Genomic DNA, 26,191 nt, shown 5'->3' on the forward strand with positions numbered 1-26,191 from the left:
TGAAAATGGATTATTTACATGAAGCAGGGTTTTACATATGAGCTGTTTTATGCAATATCTTTTTATAGAGACCTACATTGTTTGGGGGGTATAGTTTTCCTTTAACCCTGATAACCCCTTGCAAAGGTTTGTTCTGAATAAATGGATTAGGTTAGAAGCTCCCATGTATATTGTAGTTGGGAAGCCAAGAAAGGTAATTCTAAGAGGAATACTTGAATTTATTGGAAATTAAAAGGTTGTCTCCTAAATAATATGGGGATTTGAAATCTGGTCATAGCAGGTTACCACCTGCAACAGTCTTACCAGAGAGTGGCCCAGGTAAAAATAAGGTGATAATAAATATCAGGTCCTTAATCTGAGAACTGAAATGGTCATGAGGTCAATGTTACAATGTATGTATGCATGATTATAGGGTGCTAGCAGTTTGAAGGTTACAGTATATGAGCAGTTTGGATTATAGCAACCAAGCTTTCCCACTGTGGAGGAATAGGGATATCAGGCAGGAAAGGCTGGAGGCAGAGTACGAGTCTGTAGATTTGTACAGCTCTGTGTAGTATTGCGTGAAGACATGGGCAATCTCTACAGAATTGGCTAATGAGTATCCTTCGCCAATCCAGCGGATTTAAATAGTTGCCATAGAATGGAATTGCAGTGTTGTGTTTCATGAGGAATGGCTTTCCTCATCACGTGTCTCCCTCCTATAAACATGACAGCTATCTATGAGACTTGTGTATGGTAGTGGATGGGGAAGAGTTTGTATATGACTTCTCAGCTTCATTTTTAAGGATCGCTTCCTGTAGCCTCTGCATTTGCTGCTTAGATGTTGTACTATTGCCTTGAAAGAGTCCAGTTAGTAGTAACATCTGAGAGATAGATGGTGACCCGACATGCACAGGTTGTAGGGAGAATGTGTGGAGAAACAAATCCAAATAAATACCTGAGACTCATTTACTTCTTTCAGAGAAATAGGGCATCTGCCCTGAAGTTAGCTTTTGAAGCCACTGTTGTGAAGGGGTAAATGGTGGCATCATATATATATATATATATATATATATATATATATATATATATATATATATATATATATATATATATATATATATATATATAAAACAATAAACAAACAAATATATTATGTCTGGTTCCATCTTATTGTGTTTATCACAGTACAGCGTGAGCATGCAATACACATGAATCCTGCACATTGGTATACACTTTGGTTATTTGTAACTCTGCATCTGCTGTCTCTAGATTCCTTATACGGGGTACAAATAGTTATGTCACTTATAGCTTATCATCTCTGGCTCTAAGGCTCCTCTGTGGCTTCTAGCCAGTCTCTCCACACCAGATCATATTTCTGGGGACACCCTCTTGCAGTATAGGTAAGTTGTATTAGGGGTTGTATTAGGGGGAGTGTCGTTTCTACTAGGTTCAACCAACCATTGAACTTGGGTGGTTGGGGAGACATCCAATTCAGGAGGACGCATTTTCTGGCATAAAATAGTAGTGTATGGAAGAGTATTCTCATGGCCGCCCTAAGGGTGACCTAGTCTATTACACCAAGAATGCACACCTTAGGGGTCATTAATTTAGGTAGTGCCATTTTATCCTGGATATAGTTAGGAACCTGAGACCAGACTTGGAGTCGGTGACATGACCAGATAAGATGTAGATATGATGCTTCTGGGGCTCTACACTTAGGACATTGTGGTGAATCGAGTTTGTTCATACGGAACAGCCTATTTGGAGTTAAGTGGAGCCTATGTAGGATTTTGAACTGGATCAGTCTATTCCTTCATAGGCCCTGTCAGTCACCTCCTCCCAGTCCTCCTCCTCCAACCCTAGGATGTCTCTGCTCCAGGCTGTACCCGCTGCATTAAATGGAGGCTTAATGGTAGCGAGGAGAAGCGAGTACAGCCTGGTGACAAGTTTCTTGGCAGTCGGGGCTCTAAGGGCTAACTCTATCTTAGAGGTTGCAGGTTTTATAATGCTCCCTTGAAATTGGGTATTGGTGGCCCTAAGTTGGAAATAGAAGAACCAGGGGAGAGGCTCCTGGGTTTGGACATGATTGAATTCAGTCCTGGGGCGTACCATTCCATCCTTAACTAAATCCCCTAGTGTACGTAGGCCCCATTGTGGCCATATTTTGTACTCCGCTATGTGTTGCAGGTGTGGGAGGAAGGAATGGGGTTGATGAGGCAACAGAAGGGGTAGTGCTAGGTTGCAAATCCTGAGTGCTGCCACCCACGCTTTGTATGGGGTGATTATATCTGGGTGGGTTGTGTATAGATCGGGAACTTTGCGAAATGGAATATAGGAGGGTGACTCTATTGAGCTTGCTAAAGTGGCTTGTAGTGGGAAGTTCGGATTGTATGGATCCTGATTAAGCCACTAGTGTATATAGTAGATTTGGGCTGCCAAAGAGTAAAAATACCAGTGCGGGAGGCCCAATCCCCCTTCGCTAACAGGAGCCCGCAATTTGGCTCTAGCAAATCTGGGGGGGCTTATTTGCCCAGAGAAACGCTGTTTGGGCCATATCGATAGAGGTAAAGAAGGAACGGGGGATAGGAACATGGGAGTTGTGGAAAATGTAGAGGAACTTGGGGAGAAATATAATTTTTAGAAGATTAACCCTGCCCCAGATAGAAATGGGCAGGTTAGCCCACACTTTCACCTTCATGGTGAAGAGGATCGGGTCGAGATTAAAGGGTATAAAGGCGTCTAAATTCCTATACACCACAATGCCAACAATTTGAATGAGTCTTCCAGACCAGAGGGGTGAGAGGGAATAAGTCGGGATTAATGTTGGCATCGATAGGGAATATTTTCCCCCCAGTTGGTTTATGAGTCCTGAAAATTGTCCAAAGTGATCCACTATATTTAGGACTGCCTGGAGGGAGTTGCCTGGGTTATCCAGATATAACAGTATGTCGTCCGCATAGAGAGAAATGTACTCTTCCACTCTCCCCAGGCGGAGTTCTGTGATGTTATTTGTCTGGCGGACCAGGACTGCCAGGGGCTCCACCGCCAAGGCAAAGAGGAATGGTGATAATGGCCATCCCTGTCGAGTGCCCCTATATAGTTTAAACGTAGCTGATAGGTGGCCATTGAAGCTGACTCTCGCTACTGGGTGTTTGTATAGTAGGGCATCTTATATTTACTAGAAAAAGGAGATTTGCAGCTATTATATAAAATGTTTTAATTTTTTCTACAATTTTACATTTAAAGGGGCAATGAAAAGCACAATGAAAAGGGCATGTGCTAAACATTCTTTGTGTCTATTGTTTTCATTAGAAAATGTATATTTTTTGTTATTTTTTTTAACAAAGCAAAGCAAAATCTGAAAATGAAACTAAAATCACATTTTATATGTCATACTTTAACTCACTGTGAAAAGTGAATACATTTACTTCTTATGGTTGAACCCCCTACAACCCCCTAGTATTTCTCCAAAACGTGTATGGGTCTAAGACACAAACTGTAAAACATGGCAAATTTTAGGGGTGTCTGCATAAATGAACCACTCCTCTTGAGATCAGTTCGAGGACTAATCTCAAATGGAATACTCAAATTGATCTAGTTATTGGCGAAAAAAACTTGAATAGCTCAAATTGATTGAGTTTTTGAGCACAAACCACCAAAAAAACCCAAAAAGCACGAAGGCTAAAAAAATCTTCAAATGGTTCAAGGGACCTCTGCCATTGACTTCTACATGACCTCATCAGGTTTTAGCTGGAGTATTTTTGGATATGAACTTTTTGCAGCTTCAGAGCATAATAAATTTTTATCCCAAAAAATTCAAGGTTTTATTAAAACTACCATTGAAAACTCATTTTTTTCAGGAAAAACACAACTCGACCTTTGATAAATAACCACCTAAATCTCCCACAGGATATCAGATTGATATTCTTCCTCTCTCCATTGATTCCTATGAGATTTTTGGTTGTCACTTGATGACAATGAGAGTTCACAGTTTCATAAATTATCACCATTTCATCCTGGGGAAACTGTGGCGAGCTATAATTTCACACTTTTATAAATATACCGTATGTGCAGGATAATGACTTATTTTGTCCAAGTGTCATTTTATACTCTGGGTACATATGAGATGTTCTCCCTTGGTCTTTTCACCAGTGGGGAGCCAGTCATTATTTAATGAATACTATGTATATGAACCATTTAGGACAAACATTGCAATAACATTTTTATCAAATGATGGCTTTTATTTACCGGCCAAAAAACATCAGTGGAGAATATGTCCCTTGTAACATGAGCCTAACAGTGAATGCATTTGCATGTTGCAGATATTTACTATTATATTTTCAGATGATTAGTATTATATTTTTTACCATTTCTTTTTTAATTGCTTACTCATGGCATTTCCCATGAGACCCCAACGGTTGAGCAAGCACCTGGAGCAGTGATAATTGAATTGTTGTTATTACAGTCTAAGGTTTCCATTAGGTAGAAATTTAATATGCTGATCACACTTGGATAAATGGATTTTAATAGACTTTAATTTAATCAATGGCTGATCTTTATATGCAGTGCTTTTGATCACATTAACCAGCTGAAACAAGCTTATAGGAATACTGTGCTTTTTGTGATTGAAAACAGCATTTAGTAATTATTTTAATAGTTGGAGTTTTATTTTAATTTACACAATGAGTTTTATTTTGTGGTAGTTGCCAAACAATTTTTTTCATTCTGAAAACTAAACTTCTTTACAGCAGAGAGTGATAAGAATCCTGCCAGCTCTTGGGTTAACCATTACTACTGCAGGCCAGCAGCCATTACTACAAGTTAGTGGAAGAGTGTGAAGAAGATTGATAAGAGACAGCAGAACCAGTAGGTATGTTATTTGCAACAGCCCTAGTAATTACAACCCATGACAGATAAAAACTGGAGACTTAAGATGGCCATACACAGGGAGATCCGCTCGTTTGGCGATGTCGCCAAACGAGTGGATCTCTCTCTGATCGCCAAATGAGCGAATCTCTCCCTGATATGCTCACATTAAAGTGGGCAATTTCGGGCTGATCTAATCGTGGCCTAGGGCCCAACGATCGGATCGGAATGGAGGCCAAACGGGCGGTCAGATCATGGGACCACATCAATGAAAAGATGTGGCCGCAAACCAACGGGATTTTTTAACATGCCTGATCGGCATCTACCCGACTTTTGCTTTTATCGGCCCGTGTATGGGGGCCTTTAGTTTCTGAAGTGTTATTTTAAGAATATAACCAATATATGTGTTTTGTAATAAGGTTATAGATTAGTTAGCTGAGCTGTTTTAAACAGCTTGAAGCTTTCCAGATAAAAGATATTTCAGATCACCATACCTTAAATATGCTAAAACATTAACATAAAACATTAAATAAACCCAGTAGGATTGATTTGCCACTAATATGTATTTATGCAGCTTAAAATCAAGTATAAGCTACTGTTTTCTTATTGTTGAAAATTTTTAAAAATTAGAATTATTTGCTTAAAATGGATTCTATGGAAGATGGACTTCTCGTATTTTAGACCTTTCTGGATAAGGGATGAATGGAAAAATATTATTCTTTCTTTCTATTATTTTATCTACAGGTTGCTAGTTGATGCAGAACATATTTAATGCACTAGCAGAACAGTGACGAGCAGGCATCCTCAAGAAAATCCTCATGTGCATCATTTTCTTTAAGTTTGATCCCCGTCCTGTTACCAAGAATGCCTACAGGTACCTATGTTTTTGTGTACTAAGGATGATGCCAGCGTGGATGGGGATTTTGGAAAGCAGGAATGAGCAATTAGGGATCCTCTAGTTATTGTAGGATTATAACTTTCAGCATCATGTAGAGGGCCATCACTCATTCCTGGAGTAATGCTGGCCATACATGGGCCAATAAAAGCTGCCAACTTTGCCCCCATATCAAGTTGGCAACTTATATGTTTATGGGGGCCTTCAGACAGCCTGCCTGACTGATATAACATGGATTTACCATGGCCTCCATAATGATATGATCATTGTCCCATGGGCCAATAGTTTTATGGCTAAATTGGATAAAGACTGCTCGTTTGGCAAACCTGCCAACTAAGTGGATTTTACAGTGTTTGGCCAGCTTAATGTTTGATTAATAAATAATGAACACTGCTGCAAGGCTCATACACCTCAGCAACCACTCCTCCTCTGCCTCGCCATTCTGTCAATCCCTGCACTGGCTTCCGTTACCTTTCAGAATCAAATTCAAATTAATGACACTGACTTTCAAAGCACTTCATAACTCTGCCCCACCCTACATCTCTGAACTCATCTCTATATACTCACCCAATCGCTTACTACGCTCCTCTACTGACCTGCTACTCAACTCTTCTCTCATTACCTCCTCACATGCTCGCATTCAAGACTTTGCAAGGGCTGCACCCCTCCTCTGGAACTCTCTCCCACGGTCTGTCCGACTTTCTCCCAACCTTTCTGCTTTCAAGAAATCTCTTAAAACGCACTTCTTTCGAGAAGCCTATCCTCACTCTTCTTAACTACCAAACGCAACACCACATACAATACCACATTTCTCACCCACTTAATCTGATCTTGCCCACTCCCACACCTTGTGTATTACTCCCTTCCCTTTAGACTGTATGCCTATGCATAGGGCCTTCCTCACCTTTTTGTACCTGTATTGATTGTAATGTTTGTTACTCCATATGTTTTATGTATGTAATTCATGTGATTTAGTTGTATAATCACATTTACTTTACAGTGCTACGCAATAGGTTGGCGCTATATAAATACATGTTAATAATAATAATAATAATAAATAAATGACAGATCTATTTGGTCATTGTCCCAAGCTGCATTTGCAGGTGAGTATTTCACACATCTAGGATACACTTTTAGGTAACAGTTATTTCCAATTTAAATCTATATTTGTGAATCCCTCTTGCTACGTGAATCCCTCTTGCTACGTGAATCCCTCTTGCTATGTGCAGGGATACTATAATCAGTAGGAGAATACTCTCTTTTAAATTGCAGTGATTCTATCTATCTTAATGATTGGTAACTGTGCTTATTTGAATTCTTATATTAATTATGTTAGCTTAGCAGATGTGGAATGATTATCATTCTTACTGCGTGGATATTACAGTAAAAACATTAATATGTTGGCCTTATATCCTGTAACATGTCAAAGGTCTGTTGTTCCAGATGTTTAACTTGAATAAACATGTATTGATACCAAAAATATAAACATATTGATATTTGGTATTGATACCACAAATGTAAATATTAATAAGAGGGGTTGGACTTTGGTCTTTTTTCAACCCAACTTAAATATGTAACTATGTTACCAGTGTACATGCATGCTTAAAACATAATTTCATTATTTTCGTGCTTGCTTGATTTCCTGGATAACCTAGCCTTTACTTTACAATCTGTGTTGTTGGCAGCAGTTGCCCCAATGTATCCCAGCATGCCTTTTGACTTCAGAGTATCTATCAGAGTACATAATTACTGACAGGTGTGGCCTTTGCTAGAGCCGCCGATTCAGCTGTTACAGTGCAGAGACATGAATTGGAAATGGCATGTCCAGGCTAAAAGCATTTGAACACAACATTACTGTCCTTTTAAATATGAGGCAAGTTAATTGTGAGCCAGTATATCCTTCCAAACAGATGGAACTTTGGACATATTGTAGGCCAAATTTTGTAGTAGTTCATACTTCATTATTTTTTATGGGATGGCTGTACAAATATAAGAAAACGTAAAATTTAAGCTTGACTAATGGTACCTGTATTTATATACTCATATCTTTTTACTGGCATGCCTGTTTTTGTTGCAGTATCTGAATAAGGGTTTAGAAAATGTATAAAATACAAACCCAATACATTAACATTTGATTTACATTATTGTTTATTCAATTACACCCATTATGTAAAACTCTAGTCTAGCCTGTGACCTTAATATAAAGTATATATAGTGAATAAAGTACCCCCTCTTGTAAAATATAAGGATATTATAAGTTACCGAGGAGTTTCATGACCATATAAAAACACGAGGCCGAATAAATACTTTATTTATTATAATACACAAGTTTCAGTGAGTCTTGCGACAGAAATGACATCAGAACTCACCGTTTATAACTGATGACATCAGAACTCACCGTTTATAAGGATATAATTTACAGGATATTCATGGCTTTTGTGTATTATAAGTAAATATATGATCTTCTTATGTAATATACTTGCAATAATAAATAGGTTGGCTGTCCCCTAAAGCATATATATCTGTCCATATATATATATATATATATATATATATATATATATATATATATATATATATATATATATATATATATATATATATATATATATATATATATATATATATATATATATATATATATATATATATATATATAGTCCAGAAGTTCTTAACGCACACCGTAATGCATGATTCTGAGTCGATACCTGGGTGCTATCTTCAAGGGCAAAATTATCCAAATGTCGAACGAAAAAAAGATGCACACCAGGATTTGTGTACAAAAGTTTAAAAATCCATGTTTATTAAATTACATTAAAAAATTCGGCCAACGTTTCGGTCTGCTCCTAAGACCTTTATCAAGACCGGTCTTGATAAAGGTCTTAGGAGCAGACCGAAACGTTGGCCGAATTTTTTAATGTAATTTAATAAACATGGATTTTTAAACTTTTGTACACAAATCCTGGTGTGCATCTTTTTTTCGTTCGACATTTATATATATATATATATATATATATATATATATATATATATATATATATATATATATATATATATATACAACTTGACCTATGAAACTGTTCATAACAGGGATTCTAAAACTGAGCATATCATATACACGTAGCTTATTTGACATAAACTATGTTAAGCTGTGCTGCATATTTTAGGAAGCAAAAGTCATGGTATAAAAGCAACGTACAGAAGGGCTCTTACATGTGGGCGCTTGTACTGTGTCCTCTGCGGTGGTTCTTTCATTAGTGCAGAGAAACGCAGGAGTTATTGCAGAGTGTTCTATTCAATCAGTTTGTTTGAAGCAGCAAATACAGGTGGAGCAATTCCCTGCAGCAGAGTAAGTACAAACCAACAAAAAAAGACCAGGTTGCCTTTACTCCTGTGTTCCCCTGCTTTGAAAGATCTGCTACAGGGGAATGCAGGGCAACTATCCATATGTACCTTAAAATGTCCTGTTGTGCTATTTCCTTCAGCTTTAGGCAATTGGTATGGCAACTAACACATTTTGACCATCATACTTTTGACACTGGTCAACCCCAGTGGCGTAACTAGGGAGGAAGCAGACCCCGCAGCTGCGGGGGGGCCCGGGAGGAGAGGGGGCTCAGCCGAAATTGATGTCCTCCTGGCTCTTGGCTGATGAATGCAGCCAGGCCAGCATCGCATCGATCCGTCAGACTCAGACGTGACATGATGACATATTCCGTCCCCAGTCCTCGCCACTGGCCGGGCCCTACCTCCTCCAGGCATACGCCATACTTCAGTGTTCAGTCTTCCTTCCGCCCTCCCTGCGCCGCTTGTCATTTTGTTACTTCCGCCCTCTCTCTGCTTGTCTGACGTCTGCGTCTCGCCAGGCCCTCCCTCTTCCTCTTGTGTAATCGCGTGTGCCGTGTGGACGCAGTGCGCACATTGTGAGTTGGACGGTGCAGGTGAGGCAGGGAGAGGCCCTCCTGGCTGTGACTGTCTGTAGACCTAAAATGTGTGGGAACTGGGAAAGGAATACGAACGATGCTGCAGGGACAGGGGGGTCAAACGTTTTGAGGGGATTTTATTTTTGAAAGTGTGAAAAATACAGATGGAGGAGTCTTGCTTGTGGCTATAGCAGGGCTTTGTGGCCTTTATGTTGCATTGACCAGGATAAGTTGGGGGGGCCCATCATTTTTCTTTTGCAGGGGGGCCCTGTTACTTCTAGTTACGCCACTGGTCAACCCCACACCAATCAGATCATTTTCTATTCCCTACCATATTGCATTAAATATCCCACTACTCAGGAGTATTAATAACCACATGTTAGAGTTCAATATGGCCCATTAGATATGTTTATCAATTCTCATTGCAGTGAATATAGCCAAGAGTTCTGCTTCCCTTATTTTATGGGAGTTGAATGTAAGATCTCACTTATGTTAACAAATACAAATTAGCTGATAAATAAGGATTTTTGAGCAGAGTTACCTTCTGTACTTATGTTTTATCACAGTTTTCAGGGAAATATATGTAGGGAAGGCAAAGCAGAGGCTAACTAAAATTACATTGTAAATGTAAATACATTTTCTTGTCCTAAAATATGGGGAATGTACATTGAATAAATGGATACCCTTAATTTTAATTTGGCACACACAACTGAATCCAGTATGACTGCATTCTGCCAAACATTACCAATAAGCACTGGACAACTGAATCTAGCAATATCCAGTATTTTCTAAGATGTTTCTGAGATATTATAGTAGTATAGCAGTAGTATAGTATGCTGTAGTATCTGAGATAATACAGACAGTAGTGACCAAAGGAATTAAAACCTTTTGTGGAAGTGTGTCTATGGAGAGAAGAATAATTGTCGGAAGGGATTGTATAAGGGGAGTGTATAGTACAGTTAATCAATCATGGAGGAGGATAAGCAGTAGTCTGGACAGCAATACTAAAAAATGAAGGATTTTTTTTCAGTAATTAAGGATTTACTTTAGTTTAGAGACTGTATTAAGGGCAGCTGTGGTCTATCATCATATTACCACATTGGGAAAGATATATAAAAAAAAAATCTTAATTGTTTTTTCATTTAATTTGGTCATTGACTGTGCATCAGTAATTTAAAAATAATGGCTTTTAGACTAAGAATTAATGTTGTATGGTGCCAAAAGTTGTGATAAATATCATATCCCATTTAACTTCAGTGTCTACTGGCCATAATAGTTCTGCTGAATGACCACTGTAGAAATGTAATCTTGGGTAATGTTTTAAATACATTGCAAAAATGAAAGACACGTTAACTCAATTTTCTTTTGCATCTGGTAAATAGAAAAGAATGGATGTAACTGTATGCTTATAAGATAAGTATGTATTGTATTTTTAGTAAAACAAATTGGGTGACTGTTTTTGCAGTTTATTAATTCCTTACTGCAGTTTAAAACCCACCACAATGCCTTTGTTATATATTTTTTTGTTTTAGAAAATGTTGATTTCTAAGTGATATAAAATTTTGGAACCCTTGTAAAAATGATGACTAACGTTTACCCTGGTGCATGGGCCAAAACCTAATAGTAGCCAGTACAATAGGAGAGCTGTGCCCTATGTCTCATAGATACAAAGGGTAATATATATATATATATATATATATATATATATATATATATATATATATATATATATATATATATATATATACTGTATATATATACTGTATACAGCAGAACCTCAATTTTACATCCCCTGATTTTAAATTTTCCCTCATTTTACATTGTTGTTTTGTGGTCCCACCTATATATTATGCATAATATATTTTCCTGATTTTACACCATTTATTTCTGGTCCTCTGAAAAATTTAAAATTGGGCAAAAGTCCAATTCTGGTGGAAATTTCGAAAAATTCATAAAATTCTGATTTTTTCCCCGCAAACAAAGTTTTCAGGAAAGTGTATTGATAAATACAAAGAAAAAAACCCTTACGGATTTAGTCTAAGTTTTTTTCAGTTAATATTGAGATAAATTCGGACTTTGATAAATGGGCCTCTGTGTAACATTCTAATGGGAATAGTACTGTACCCATTACTAGCAATGAGCTCTCATGTTTTTGTTTTTTGTAATTTCAGTTAAAAAAAAATGGCAGTACAATATTTTGAAGGAGGAATTTGTACCTCAATTTTTGTATCTCTTTATAGATTACCTAGCATGTTGTTGTGGAAAGCATTGAAGAACCGATTGCTGTATATTTTTCCCTTTTGTAGCTCTCCCCTTTTTGCTGCAAGAAACACTAATGTAACCACATTGCATCTGTAATCTCATTTTACAGTGCTACGAAATATGTTGGCGCTATATAAATGTGTGTTTGCATCAGCTTCAAATATCGAAAGACAGGAATCCCTTCTGGCACATAAACCCATTTTCCTTTGTTATCCTCTTTGGCAAATAAGGCTGTAGCTTTTATTATTGATGCCATTGAACATTAATTTGTTCTCTCTCTCTCTCTCTTCTTTCCCTCAGATTTGCATGTTAAAATCTGAGGGAAAAAAAACTAAGGGTTTGAGTGCATTAAAATCAAGTAACTAGGGGTTTGGAATTGATTCTTCTGAACAATAAGGATCCAGCAGAATCCAAAACTTGCAAAAGCCATCAGATTTATCCAATTTCAAAACTGAATTCTAGTGAATTCTAGTACCCACACAAAAATGTGTATTTTGTTTGATGCATTTTAGTCTGTCCACATCTGTTGATTATTTTGATATGATTCAAAAAATTTCCTACCAAACAAAATTACATTTAATTATTTTTTCCCTGTATTCCTGCAGTAAGAATGTACTCATTATTACTTAGATCATATTGTACCAGCTCAGTATATGCATTTAATTGAATGGATGAGGTTTGGATGATAATCTATTTTAATAAGCAGGGAATAGCTCATTTGCTTATATTTTAGCTGTAATATGCATACAGCATTGCTACTGAACACAACAGAAGCCACATCAATTAGATCAGTCAGCCTCTTCTAAGGCTCTTTGAACATCCTTTTATCTCTGTACATTGTTGGCACCCTGTGCTTGCCTAACAGGAGGTCAGCCTTGTGCCTGTGTTCAAACAACTGCTTGGATTGACTGCTTTATCATTCTGCCAGGAGATGGCTAAAGTACATTCCATGTAAGCCTGGCAATCATAAGAGTTTTCAGCATGTAGCTTCAAAAGTCCCAAATTAGTAGATAATATAGTGGATCAAATGATTACCTCTTGGGGCAGAATGAAAAAGGATGGCCTTTTTTGCAGTTATTGATACCCTGTAAACCACTTACTTCCAGAGACCAGATTTTGCATTGCAGCCATAATATACATTTGTTATTGTTTATGTCATATTGCTTGCTGGGCATTTCTTTATTGCTAAATGCATGGTATCATTATCAAGAGTACTTCAAAGCAAAATTATAGACAAAGGTTCATCATACATATGTTTCCCTGAAACACACCGCAAATTATAATGACATTACTCCATGGGTGCACTGAAATGTCTGTTGGAATATTTGTATTAATTCATGTGTAGGAGCTGTCATACTGATTGTGTAGGGTGAGGCATTAGACCTTGAATCAGTAATGAAGTAGGGATAAAACACTTGAGGGGAAATGTAATTAAAAATTTCAAGCAATGTTAAAATGGCGTTTTTGTGAATGTTTAGCACTGCTCGCAATATAAAATCATTTGCTGGCAAATATTACATCGCCAAACAAAGGAGTTTCTGGAGTTTGGTTAAATATTTTGTTGCAAAATACATTTTGCAATTGTGACATTTTATTACATACACTCCAAATGTTCACAAAAGTCATTTGGTCACAAACTTTGTGAGGAAGTCGTTGAGGTCTTTATTCAGTCAAAAAGGACACAAACATGGTCGTTAACATTCACAATGTTCTTTTCGAACATTTTTTTGCGCTAATGAAACATATTACATTCCCCCATTAAATGTGATGATAATTAAAATGTTTGGCCATCCTAATCATTAATATCGGATTTTGGTGCGAGAATTTAAGATTTTTGCATTTCTTCACCATAATTGTGCTTGCATTGGGACATAACACTTGTTCCGGGTGCAGAAGAACAGGAGGCTAATGCCATCATAGCCCGATATCTTAGAAGATAAATAGCGTAAAACAATAACGACTCACTGCTGTAGCTCTGAAAATACACCAGATACGATTGACTCACTTAATAGATAAACCACTTAAAGGAAAACTATACCCCCCAAACAATGTAGGTCTCTATTAAAAGATACTGAGTAAAACAGCTCATGTGTAAAACCCTGCTTCATGTAAATGAACCATTATCATAATAATATACTTTTTTAGTAGTATGTGCCATTGGGTAATCATAAATAGAAAATTGCCATTTTAAAAAATAAGGGCCGCCCCCTGAGATCGTAAGATTCACTGTGCACACATACAAACCACATGTAAGGTCACATGAGCCAATTAACAGACAGAGTTCTGCCTTTTGCTTCCACACTTCTTCCTGTTACAGTTAGTGTTGTAGTATTTCTGGTCAGGTGATCTCTGAGGCAGCACAGATAGAGTCACGAAATGGTGGTTCAAGGCAAGAGATGTAAAAGGGCAATATTTATGTAAATATATATTCCAGTTTGGTAAGATTCTTTAATATGTCATTCAATTTGATATAAACTATCTGTTGCTTAAGTATTCATTTTGGGGGTATAGTTTTCCTTTAAAAGATAAATAGCTCAAATACAATACTGACTGCTGTAGATATGAAAATACAGTGCCATCCTCAAAATATCTGTTCATTGGGGCTAGCATTTCTGCATTAATTACAGATTTGTGACTACAGAGTCAGTATAACTTTAATACAGTAGCCTTGTTAGTTATCTTGATAATTATGAACCAGTGCAATTTAACAACAGTTAATCCATTGGGATTTATCATCCATAGGTTGCCAACTTTTTGGGAAAAAAATACCGGCCTGCCTATATATTTACATTTTTTAACCTATTAATAACATTGGAGTCAGGCTGGTAAAATACTGGCCAGGTGACAACCCTAATTATCCAGATGCCTGGAACTGGAGTTTTTTTTCTGTAATTTGGATCACCATATCTGAAGTCTACTAAAAACCATTTGAACATTAAATACATTTTTTTTGCCATCAATATGAATTTATGCAGCTTAGTTACATCAAGTACAAGATACTTTGTAGTATTACTGCAGAGGAAAGGAAATTAATTAAAAAAATTATAATCATTTGTTGAAAATGGGTTCTATGGGAGCTGGCCTTCATGTAATTGGAGTCTTTGGATATCAGAGAACCCATGTATTCATCTACTGAATATTTTATACATACAATATATGCTTATACCCAGACGATTGTTTCATTTACATAGTGTGTTAGTTATATTATGTATTTGTGTATGTTAAATATATTCCATATGGTATGATATGCTAGGATTAAGATTTTTAATTGGCTGGGCCATTGGGCCACATATATATAGCAGGCTGGCCATGGCCAATTAATAAAATGCTCTTTCAGAAAGGCTTACTTACATTGCAAAAGATTCCCAGAAATGTTTAAGAAAAGATCCATTATCTGGAAAACCCCAGACTCCAAGCTTTCTGTGCAACAGATTTGCAACCTTGAATATATTATTTTTCAATTGAAAAGGGTTCTTATTGTGAGGGTAAATGTCTTAAGCAATAGCAAAATTTAATAATATAACTTTTCTGAATTTTTCATTAATTTCAGGCTCATCCTAGCAGCCAATCGTGATGAATTCTATCACCGACCTTCAAAGTTAGCTGATTTTTGGGGGAGCAATAATGATATACTCAGTGGTATGTATATGCAAAACACTAGTGGGAAGACCATCCTTCAAATTATCTTATGTTTGGTTGTAATTACATGAGACTGTGAGACTGTAACCAGAAGATCAAGCTATGTTGATTATCCTTATCTGTCACCACAGGTTTGGACATGGAGTCAGGAAAAGAAGGTGGAACTTGGCTAGGGATCAATAAAAGAGGAAAGTTTGCTGCTCTCACCAATTATTTACAGCCCAAAATTGACCTTCACGCTAAGGGCCGAGGTATGGAGGTTTTCAATTTACTTTCAATTTTAAATATACCGAAAAACGGTCTGTATGGCAATTTTCATTCTTCTAAACAAGCAATATGGCAGTTATTGCCAAGTGTAATTGTTTTACAGCCTTATATTTTTGTATGCTTGTGACCATAATCCACATCAATAATACTGAATGAAAAGCATGAAATAGGAGGCTGATTTAGACGAGCTGTTTGTTGAGATGTACTGATCCCCAGCTAAAGGCAGAGACACACGCGGCAATTCGGGGAGATTAGTCGCTCCGAGTGCCATCCCGCTGGCGATTTTCTAGCCGGCGGGAAGGCAGTTCGGGGAAATTAGTCGCCCCAAAGAAGAGGAAATTTGACGGTGGGCAACTAATCTCCCCGAATTGCCACGTGTGTCTCTGCCCTAAAGGTCTTCTGGTAGATCCTGTACCTTTTGGGCACCCCTGTTCTAGATATTTCATTGTATAGTAGAGCAAACAAGGGAAAGTTGTGCTCACCACTATTTTTTTTTAAAACCATTAGGCGGGGGTGCAATGAGGGTGTGACCACAAAATACATATAGTCAACTACAAGAGTCCTCTGCACTCAACCCATTATCAATATATTTAAGACAGAGACATTATGTGCATACTGTTACTAAAAAATGCCTTACCCTTTAAACAACACAGGGATTGTTTGTCCATAAATTGCAATATATTTAAGCTGGCCAACTACGTCAAAGTCATCCCATATCTGGCCAGTCCTACGCTTAATTTTCATCTGATTCAATAAGAATTCAATTGCTTAATTATACATTTTACAAAGGGACTAAGTTTTACCTGCAACTTACTAGCTGCTTTCAAAGTAAAACTCCCAAACTTGGCTGCCCTTTTATTAGACACAAGTGGGATCACCTGACTATAGCTGGGAAGGGTGGGAGCTACAACATGGAGCTGGTCACTGCTCCTGTATAACTATAACAAACAAGGGAAAGTTGTGCTCACCACTATTTTTTAAAACCATTAGGCGGGGGTGCAATGAGGGTGTGACCACAAAATACATATAGTCAACTACAAGAGATCCTCTGCACTCAACGCATTATCAATATATTTAAGACAGAGACATTTTGTGCATACTGCTAATAAAAAATGCCTTACCCTTTAAACAACACAGGGATTGTTTGTCCATATATTGCAATATATTTAAGATGGCCAACTACGTCAAAGTCATCCCATATCAGGCCAGTCCTACGCTTAATTTTCATCTGATTCAATAAGAATTCAATTGCTTAATTATACATTTTACAAAGGGACTAAGTTTTACCTGCAACTTACTAGCTGCTTTCAAAGTAAAACTGTATAGTAGAGCCACATCTGCTTTATAGTTTTCACCTCTTTTGGTTAAGAAACTTTGTGGTCCTTTCATATGTGAAGGTGATGAGAAGGATGTGCTTTGTCACTGATGATCAATTTGAGCTAATTTTGTGACATTCCAATTCTAAAGTGGCTATAGGGAGGTGCTTTTTTTATTGTTGTTATCCTTTTAAGTTGTGTATCCAAACCACAGCTCAAAATAATTCACGTATAAATATTATTAGGATGGTATTTTAGATCAAGTTGCTGTTTCATTATCACAGATAAAAAGATGGCCATTCCATAATTTGGAGCTTTCTGAATAACGGGTTTCCGGATAACAGATACCATACCTGTACTACCCTTTCAATTACATATTTAAAGAGGAGAACATGTATGTCAACTGTCAGGGATAAAGCAAACTATTTTCTAATTGCGTAAGCTCCCTATTCTTCATAATGTTTTCATATCTCTTGCAGGGTCTCTGGTGACCAATTTCCTGACATCTGAGATAGATAGCTTCTCGTACCTGAAGAAGATATCTGCTGAAGGACATCTGTACAATGGCTTTAACTTGTTAGCAGCAGACTTTAAGTAAGTAGCATTAGCAGTTTTTTGTAGCATTTTCTGTGTTTTAACTGTCATTTATGGATTTTCTTCCAGACTCTGGTGTCATTCTTAAAGGAGAAGGAAAGCTAAAATCACTTGAGGGTACCAAGTTGGTAGCCACCTTGTAATGATTGTAGTCCCTTGCCTGGTGCTCCTCTGCTTCAAAAAACACGCCATCCCAGGGTACTGGTCGGCACTGACATTTTCTTTCTTTCTCCCAGCTATCCCCATGCCAACTCCAGGAGGGTGCATTTGCAGTACAGGAAAAAGTTCTGCACTGCAAATTTACTCAAAAGTCTTACAAAACGTTTGAAAAAGATGTTGCTACAGTGCTCAGCAAAATGTACTTTGGGCTAGTGGGTCTTTTGAAGAGGAGGCACACAGGAGCAGCTAAGTGACTGGAATCACAGGGATGTGCCTAACAACTTGCCCCCTCCCAGTGATTTTACCTTTTTTTCCCCTATAACTATTAGCCATTGTATTGATAGTTTAAATAATGAATCAAGATCTGTTAAAGCACCCAGAAATAGTTTTAAATAATTAGCAGAACCACTCAACAAAATAATCCTTTCCTTTCCCAGCTGGGAGGGAGACACTAATATCAGTGGTTGACATTGAGTCTGTACTCTTACCCATGGGATAATTCCCGATATAGCACTAGTAAATGTCTTCTGGCTTTATTTCATTTTGTGGTGTATTATTTTATAGTTTGATACCTTGCAGTCATTGTCTCTTTATAAATCTTACATTAACATAACTGCAAAATGAATCGGACCATCAGATACATGATATTAAAGCAACTGTGTGGTGCATTATGAAGCTATATATGCAAGGGAATAGTGTACATCCATATTAATTGTATCAGAATGCTAGATTTCTTCCTGTGCAGATTATATTAGGGGGGATATAGTTTCCTTCAATGTTTCTTCTAAAGGTGGCCATTGACGTAACAATTACAATCTTTCCTGTGACCATTGGTCATTTAGAGCTGAATCGTCAGATATAAAGGTAGAAACAGTAAAATTCTACCTGGACCTGACAATTCAGCAGTAAACACTGGGTGATGTTCAAAATCTAAATTTTCAGACTTGGCAGATTGACGAGCCAACTGATATTCACGTATTTTGCTCAACTTCTGCCACACACACACTGAATATCTTACAAAACTTAATTTCATATGATATCTGTGCATCTTCAGCCACCTTAAACTGTGCTTTTGCACTGAGGACAGTGCAGACAAAAAAAAGTAGTGTGCACAAAGATTTTTGTGTGAAAACATGAAATTTTGTATTTATTATGACTAGAGCACACAAGTTTTTATATTTTTTGCACACACAACCAAGAAGTAGTTAGAGGGAACATTACACTGCTGCTTTCACACTTAATACTTGGGGGCAGATTTACCCAAATGTGAGAAAGCTCACTACAGAAAAACTCACACACTTTCTATTCATTCCGATGGGATTGTTACAAGTTTATTTATCAAATGGTGAACTCTAATTTTCAACCATTGATAAATACGCTTTTAAAAATCCCTTAGGAATCAATAGGAAGTGGAGTTTTTTGGTGGTAAGCTCTAATCTCACATTTTGATAATCCTGCCCCATATAATAAGACATTATTAGTTCATTTAGTTGCTTACTGATAAAGCAGGCAAATGGGGTTATGTAATAAAAGGCACTAAGTTTGCCCAGGTGCAGTAACCCATTGCTACCAATCAGCAGGCAGCATTTAGGGTCGCCTGTTTAAAAGCAAACATCTTATTGGTTGCTATGGGTTACTGCTCATGGGCAAACATAGTGCCTTTTATTACATATAGGGGTAAGATTATATATTTGCCGACTTGTTGGCAGGTGGTTTAAAAGGGTGTTTCAACTTAACTTACTTAGCTTTGAAATGGCGGTCACTGACCCAGCAAGCAAAAAACTATTTCTCTATGAGGCTACATTTTATTGTTATTGTTACTTTTTATTACATATCTTTCTGTTTAGGCCCTTCTCTATTCATATTCTTGCCTCTCTTTCAAACCACTGCCTGGTTGCTAGGTTAAATTGGACCCTAGCAACCAGATAGCTGATGAAATTCCAAAATGCAGAGCTGCTGCACAAAAAGCTAAATTAATCAAAAACTGCAAGTAATAAAAACCTAGGACCAATTGCAAATTGTCTCAGAATAGCATTCTCTATATCATACTAAAAGTTAATTTAAAGGTGAACCCCTTTAAATATCAATTCCTCACACCTTCAGCACTTATTTAAGCACTTTAAGGGATCCAAAATGTTCCATAATGCTGCCAGTGCACAGATTTGGTATTTTATATACTGTCATATACTGGTATTTATTATATTGTCAACATGTTCAGTAATTATGATTTCTGTATATTGATAAACAAGTGCCAGCTATTTTTGTTTAATAACTACAGCACTTATTCGGGGATCGGGGTTCACAGCAGCAATCTTTGGGTCTTCGGTAATCTGACAACGAGACCGGCGTGGCTGCGCATGCATTCTCAGTTCGCGACAACTGCGCATGTGCCAAAATTGCTGAAGCGCCAGAAGAAGACACGAAGACCTGGAAGATGGCTGCCGTGAACTCCGATCCCTGAATCTGCACCGAGGGGTAAGTACATACTGCCATGAAACATAATAGTTATTTAGCTTCAGTTGTATATGTTTCATTTGCACCTATCAATTGTTGTAGACGTTGACTGTTCTAAATAGAAATCTTACATTATTGTCTATGTCACAACACTGTACAAAGAGTTGCCAGGAAGGGTATGGCTTAAAATGTCATGGGTTAACAAGTAAGTGAAAATAGCAGTCAGGCCAAATAGCTATGGGGCATAAACTGTTTGGATAAAACAGAAAAAGGACTTTGCTGCATACCTAGAGTTCAAGGTGGCTGAAGAAGCAAGTACTTTTGCTTACAAAAGAAATGCTTTCTGATTTTCCTGGACTTGCTCTTCTAACGATTTAGTTGAGAGTAGGCCAAGCCAGCTGATGTAGAGATTGCCCTATAAAGCTTTTAGGGCAGAGACACATGCTGTGTAGCAATAGCCGAAATTGAAAAAGGCTAAATGGCACAGGTTAAATAGTGGATAACAGATAACACCATTATGTTCTATAGATCTTATCTGCAATCTGCTGTATAACCTGAGCCTTTTCTCCTTTCTGAAGCAAACACAGCAGTTTTACCAGTGCAGGGCAACACTACATTATATTTTTATTACTTTAAAACTATTTTATTTTTTGATGTTTCTGTTCTTTTAATGTACAAATGCTACAATGATGACACTGTGGCAGTCTCAGCAGTCTTATACCATTCCTGATAACATGTCAATACTAAAAGCTTGTTATGTATGACATATTTCCATTAATAACAGTAACATGTAGCACTACTGAAGGAGTTACTGTGTGGCCCAATTGCATCTCAGTAGGGAGAATTGGCAACCATTGGTCCTCTTTGTCATTGTGCAGATTAGGGATTATAATCAGAATAGTAAAAGTATTACATTAAATAAAATTCAAATTCCACTGTAGAACAAGCGGGAAAAGATAGAGCAAGTAAAGTTGTGTATTACGATATATAGGAAAACATTTGATGGGCCTCAATTCACAGAGCAGCTTTTCATTGCTGCACGACAGCTGAAGAGAGATTCATTGAGTTTCAGATTTACCGTTTACATGGATATAATTGTTTACATTACCTCAATCTTCTCAAGGAATACTGCAGCACGCAAAGTACTATCAGCTGATTATAGTATGTGGGAAAGCAGCTACCAGTGGAACATGTGATTGAGTTTCTCAAGAACATTTTGTCCATGTTTACTTGTTTAAATATGCCCTAGGCAGCCACTATATATAATTGTTTGTCCTTCAATGCGGATTTTTATCCACTTATCTTAAATCAAGTAGTACAAGTGCTATTTGATTTCTTTTTTAATTTTTATTTGCAATTATAATAAAGCATCCAGACTTTTTCATCAGAGTGGAAAAATGATAATCCTGATACAGTATCTAAATATTTCAATAAGCTCAAAAAATGCAAACGCTAAAATAAAGGTAATATCGCATTGACGGATGTCCATGGTGCTGTAGTGGTGGGTGGTTACTATGACTAAGGAGATACAGTGGGCGGACTGGCTTGTGACGTACACAATGTCACGCCCCCCATATCCATGCGTCAAGACACCTAGGAACGCTGCATTGTCAAGCTAATAGGTGCTGCACAGCGTAGCAGCGCAGCCAGTCTGAGAGTAACCGCATACCGGCATACACCGCTGTAAGCTGTCTCCATTGTGTACATCACGAGCCAGTCCGCCCACTGTACCTCCTTGGTCATAGTAACCACCCACCACTACAGCACCATGAACGGGGCGCAAACCACGCCCACTTGTCCACACTGATATGCTTACAGAGTTAATAATGTTAGAGTCATCATCTAGGATAAGTGGAGCAATGGTGGGTGAGTTCTCTGTGTGTTTTTTCGTGCAGATAAAAAGCTGAGGAAAATTTTTGTTCTGAAATAAATGGCGTTATTAGTGGCTGAGGCACTTCCCAAAGCAGGTTGCTGTGATCTGTCCACAGACCAGTCTGTTCTTGTGTAGGACACATGAACTTTAGTTTGCTTATGTTGTCTGAATTGAAAATTGCTCTATTATTGCAAAGAAAAACTTCTGTGAATAAAACACAAGCACAAGATACACAGAGATATCCTCCTCTGATGAAGTATTGCCATTTGAGTGAATCCCCACAATATGTTTTACTTTCAAGGGAAAAGATGAAGAACAAACTAGGAAAGACCTGGGACAATGGGATGAAATTAACAAACACGGCATTGTTTTGCTGTTTTGTTTCAAGTTCTTATTATTAACATAATCCACATGTTAGTTTCTGCCCAGGGAATGAAAATCTCTTCCACAGCACAAGGAAGAAAGATTTAAGACAAAAGATCTGGCTGCTCTCTGCTATCCTGTAATAATTCTTGGATATTTTTTTTTCCTATAAAAAAAAACTTTGCAGTTTACCCCTTGGAAATCAGAGGGCATTAAAAGCTTTTTTAAATAGGTCAGCACCCTCTCTAGCTACCTATTTAAGTGCTGCCATGAGAAACTTATTACAAGTGTTTCCATTTTGGGTTAGCTGTCTACTTGACGTGTGCATTGTTCTTTGTGTTATACAAGACAGTAGGGCATACTGTGTAATAATATAATGTTTTAATCTAGATCAAGTTTTTTATTTAGTAGTACAGTCTTGTACTGATAATTGGTGTGCAGGGAATTGTGGGATTTGGAGGAAGCAGGCTAAGGACAGCTGGCTGCTGATACAAAGTACCGGTAGACAGCCAGCTCAGCAAAGTAGTCAGACAGACCAGCAGGAGAACAGGGGGCTATGCTTAGGGAACTGTTCCAAACCATTAAAAATCAAAAAAATCTGCATATTTTTAAATTGATGTATATTGCAAAGTTGCTTGAAATTATGTTTACTTTTCAAAAAACTAAAGTTGTGTTTTTGTGGAGTTCCCCTTTAAAATTAAAAAAATAAAAAAAATTAAAATAATGAAGGACAATTGAAAAGTTGCTTAGAATTGGCTTTTCTATAACATACTAAAATGTAACCTAAAGGTGAACCACCCCTTTAAAGAACTTTAGCACTGTAACCTTAAAGGACAAATAAAGTGTTAGTAACTTGTGTTAGGTACCCTCTAATAAATATATTTTAGACCCCACCAGCATTCCTCTTTACTGAAAAGTGCACTGACCCAGGGTACTATTTCATATTTGCTGAGGAGTGCCTTACAGATTACCACTTCACTTTGTAATATACACCTGTGCTCACCTGTGTTCATTGATTTTAATGAAAAGGGCTTGTGTTGAACATATTGTTGTTTTGAACTTGGTTTTTAGACCATTACATATAGATTTGCCCTGATTAGTGCAGAACGTTGAAGTTGAAAGTCTTTTTATTTTCCAATTTCTTGTGTGGGAGGAAAAGGCAGGTAAGTAAAGCAACAGTCACAGTGTATTTCTGTAAGCCTGATACATTGGGGACAACTAGGGAAGGAAGTGGCTTGTTTATTCTGGGCAGATTTACTTAATAAATTATTGTAAATATTGGTAATGTTTTCTTTTATTAATAGACTGCACAGTCTACCCATGCTGTACTCAAGTTGAACACAGGTGTATATTTTGCCCTTTAATGGAATCAGGTAGAACTGGGTAAGGGGAGAAAGTTGTGGCCAGGAGAATTATTAGTTATAAGTTAGAATGCCTGTCAGATAAAACACCAGGAATTCAATATGTGCTTTGTGTTTTACCCTGCATCTGTACTTCCCTAGCTCACACAAGGCATTTCTTGTGTACTGTTTGTTTATATGCCCTTGTCACCTCCTTAATCACAGCTTGTTCACTTGAATACAGCTAGGCACAGGTACACAGGTAAAAAGGGAAAAAAGGATTGGAACAATATTTTATTTAGTGTTTCTGACTCTGTATAATTGGCAATTTCTATTCTGAATCACGTAAACTGAAAATACAGACACTAAGCTTTTATGTTGCTTTAATAGTTGATCTAGATATTCGCAGGCTGAAATGTGGATGAGAGTGATTAGCTTTACAGCCAGGTATTTTTTTTTATTTTGTATAAAATATTATTGTCAATTAAACATAATTATAAGAAGTTGGAATCCTGACTGGCTGGTCTTTTGGGAGATAATGATGCATTGCCACTTGCCAGTATATCCATGGTAATACAAAATAAGCCTAAACCCACTCAAATAAATCTTCTATTTAAATCGTAGTATTGGAATGCATTGAAACAGAATCCTGAAAGCTCAGAAACCAGGAATGTCATTCCTATTGCAAGCTAAACAAATATCTTGTCATGTTTGACTGATTTGATTTTACAGTTCAGTTTTTTTTTTTTAAATGAGTGCAACATACAAAAAGAAATCGGCACAATTAGCGATGTTTTACCCATAAAGCAACATTCTTTCAAAGAATTGCATACCTTTCAACTGTCCCGGTTTTCCTGGACAGTCACGATTGTGACAGCTCATCAGCCTGTAGTCCGGGTTACTCACTGAAATGTCCTGTGTTTCTCTAAGATCTCCTGCACTGATGCCAGAAAAGGGTACATTGTTTCTCAATTTTAATGAAATAAGAGGCTTTTGGCAGAGAGCCCAGAATACGCTTCACTTGTACTTAGGTACAATTGTAACTAATAAAATTAGCAGGGCCTTTTGGGGGAACTGAGACTAGCATCTTAAAGGGCAATTTCACCTTCATTAGCAGAACTGTTAGAACACATATTTTTGCCATTCTGCAGATATTTTTGTGCCTATTTCTATTTTTCAAATGTTGGGTGGTATGCAATTGTACTACTGGGTGCAACTTAAACCTGCATGGTAAGGGGTGGCACATGCACACCTTGTATATGATTCAGATGACTCACCATTGAGCACCTATGAGTGCAATATATAAAGAGACCCTTGTATTTACTGCCTGAACCAGGCAATAGTTAGATACAGAGCTTCCCTGTGGCAGTGTGCACTGCACTGTGCCAAAGTAGCTGCAAAAGGTAATTTTGTTCACAGCACAGACATGGATGGGTGCATGTAGGTACAAAGACTTTTATATAGCACTTTAATGGGCACAATTGTAATTGTTTCCTTGTGTCTTCTGCTTCATTTTAAACTATATGTTAATAGCAAAATATAGTTTTCTTTATGTTTGGTTAAGTATTGTTTGGTTGTTAGATTGTTGGCACAGTGCTTCATATTATGTAAAGACACACTATCTAGAAAAAAACATGTTCCACCCATTATTCTATAGTCACAGATATATATCTAATTCAATTAATTATATTATGCCAAAAGCTGTTGCACACTAGTCCCAAGATCGAACCTATTTGCCAGGTCCAGATTTAAACATAGGGCCCTAGGCTGACACCACTTGTTCCCCCCCCCTCCATTTCCCCCTTTCTGCCTCCCCCATTCAGATGCCAGCGCACCCAGGTGCAAGCCTTATCTCATAGGGTCCAGAGCATGGGAATTAGTATGCAGGAAATTTAGCGGGAGAGCTAACAAATCTCCCTTTGGCATTCCTCCTCCGAATGTCTCTGTAGGGAACATCTTTTCAACCTTTTAAAGAAACTCTTCATTTTGGGGCCCTAAAACATTTTATGGCCCAGTCTTAGCACCTAAACCATTTTTCCATCTTATTAGTGCCTGTATGTTATCCACCCATTTAGGCTGTAAGCTATACAGGACAGGGACATCTTTCACTCTGTGTAACTTATTATTATTATAATAATATAATAATAATAACATGTATTTATAAAGCACTACCATATTCCACAGCACTGTACAATAAATTGGTTTATACATACATTGGTTTATTATAAAGATAAAATATAAATAAATATATAAGATATAAA

The 26,191-nt window shown here is 37.3% G+C and overlaps 1 protein-coding gene across 1 annotated transcript in view; it reads left to right on the forward strand.

Moving 5' to 3' along the window:
* The first annotated feature begins 4,729 nt into the window (after nt 1-4,729).
* tango2.L (transport and golgi organization 2 homolog L homeolog) overlaps nt 4,730-26,191 on the forward strand; it is a 49,535-nt gene continuing 28,073 nt past the window's right edge. Inside the window, 5 exon segments of the mRNA NM_001090225.1 lie at nt 4,730-4,852; nt 5,593-5,722; nt 15,476-15,564; nt 15,696-15,815; nt 17,627-17,741. Of these exon segments, the coding sequence (NP_001083694.1) occupies nt 5,667-5,722; nt 15,476-15,564; nt 15,696-15,815; nt 17,627-17,741 (380 nt within the window). The 5' untranslated portion in view covers nt 4,730-4,852; nt 5,593-5,666.

Source organism: Xenopus laevis, chromosome 1L (genome assembly GCF_017654675.1).
Source record: "Xenopus laevis strain J_2021 chromosome 1L, Xenopus_laevis_v10.1, whole genome shotgun sequence".
Taxonomy (NCBI): Eukaryota; Metazoa; Chordata; class Amphibia; order Anura; family Pipidae; genus Xenopus; species Xenopus laevis.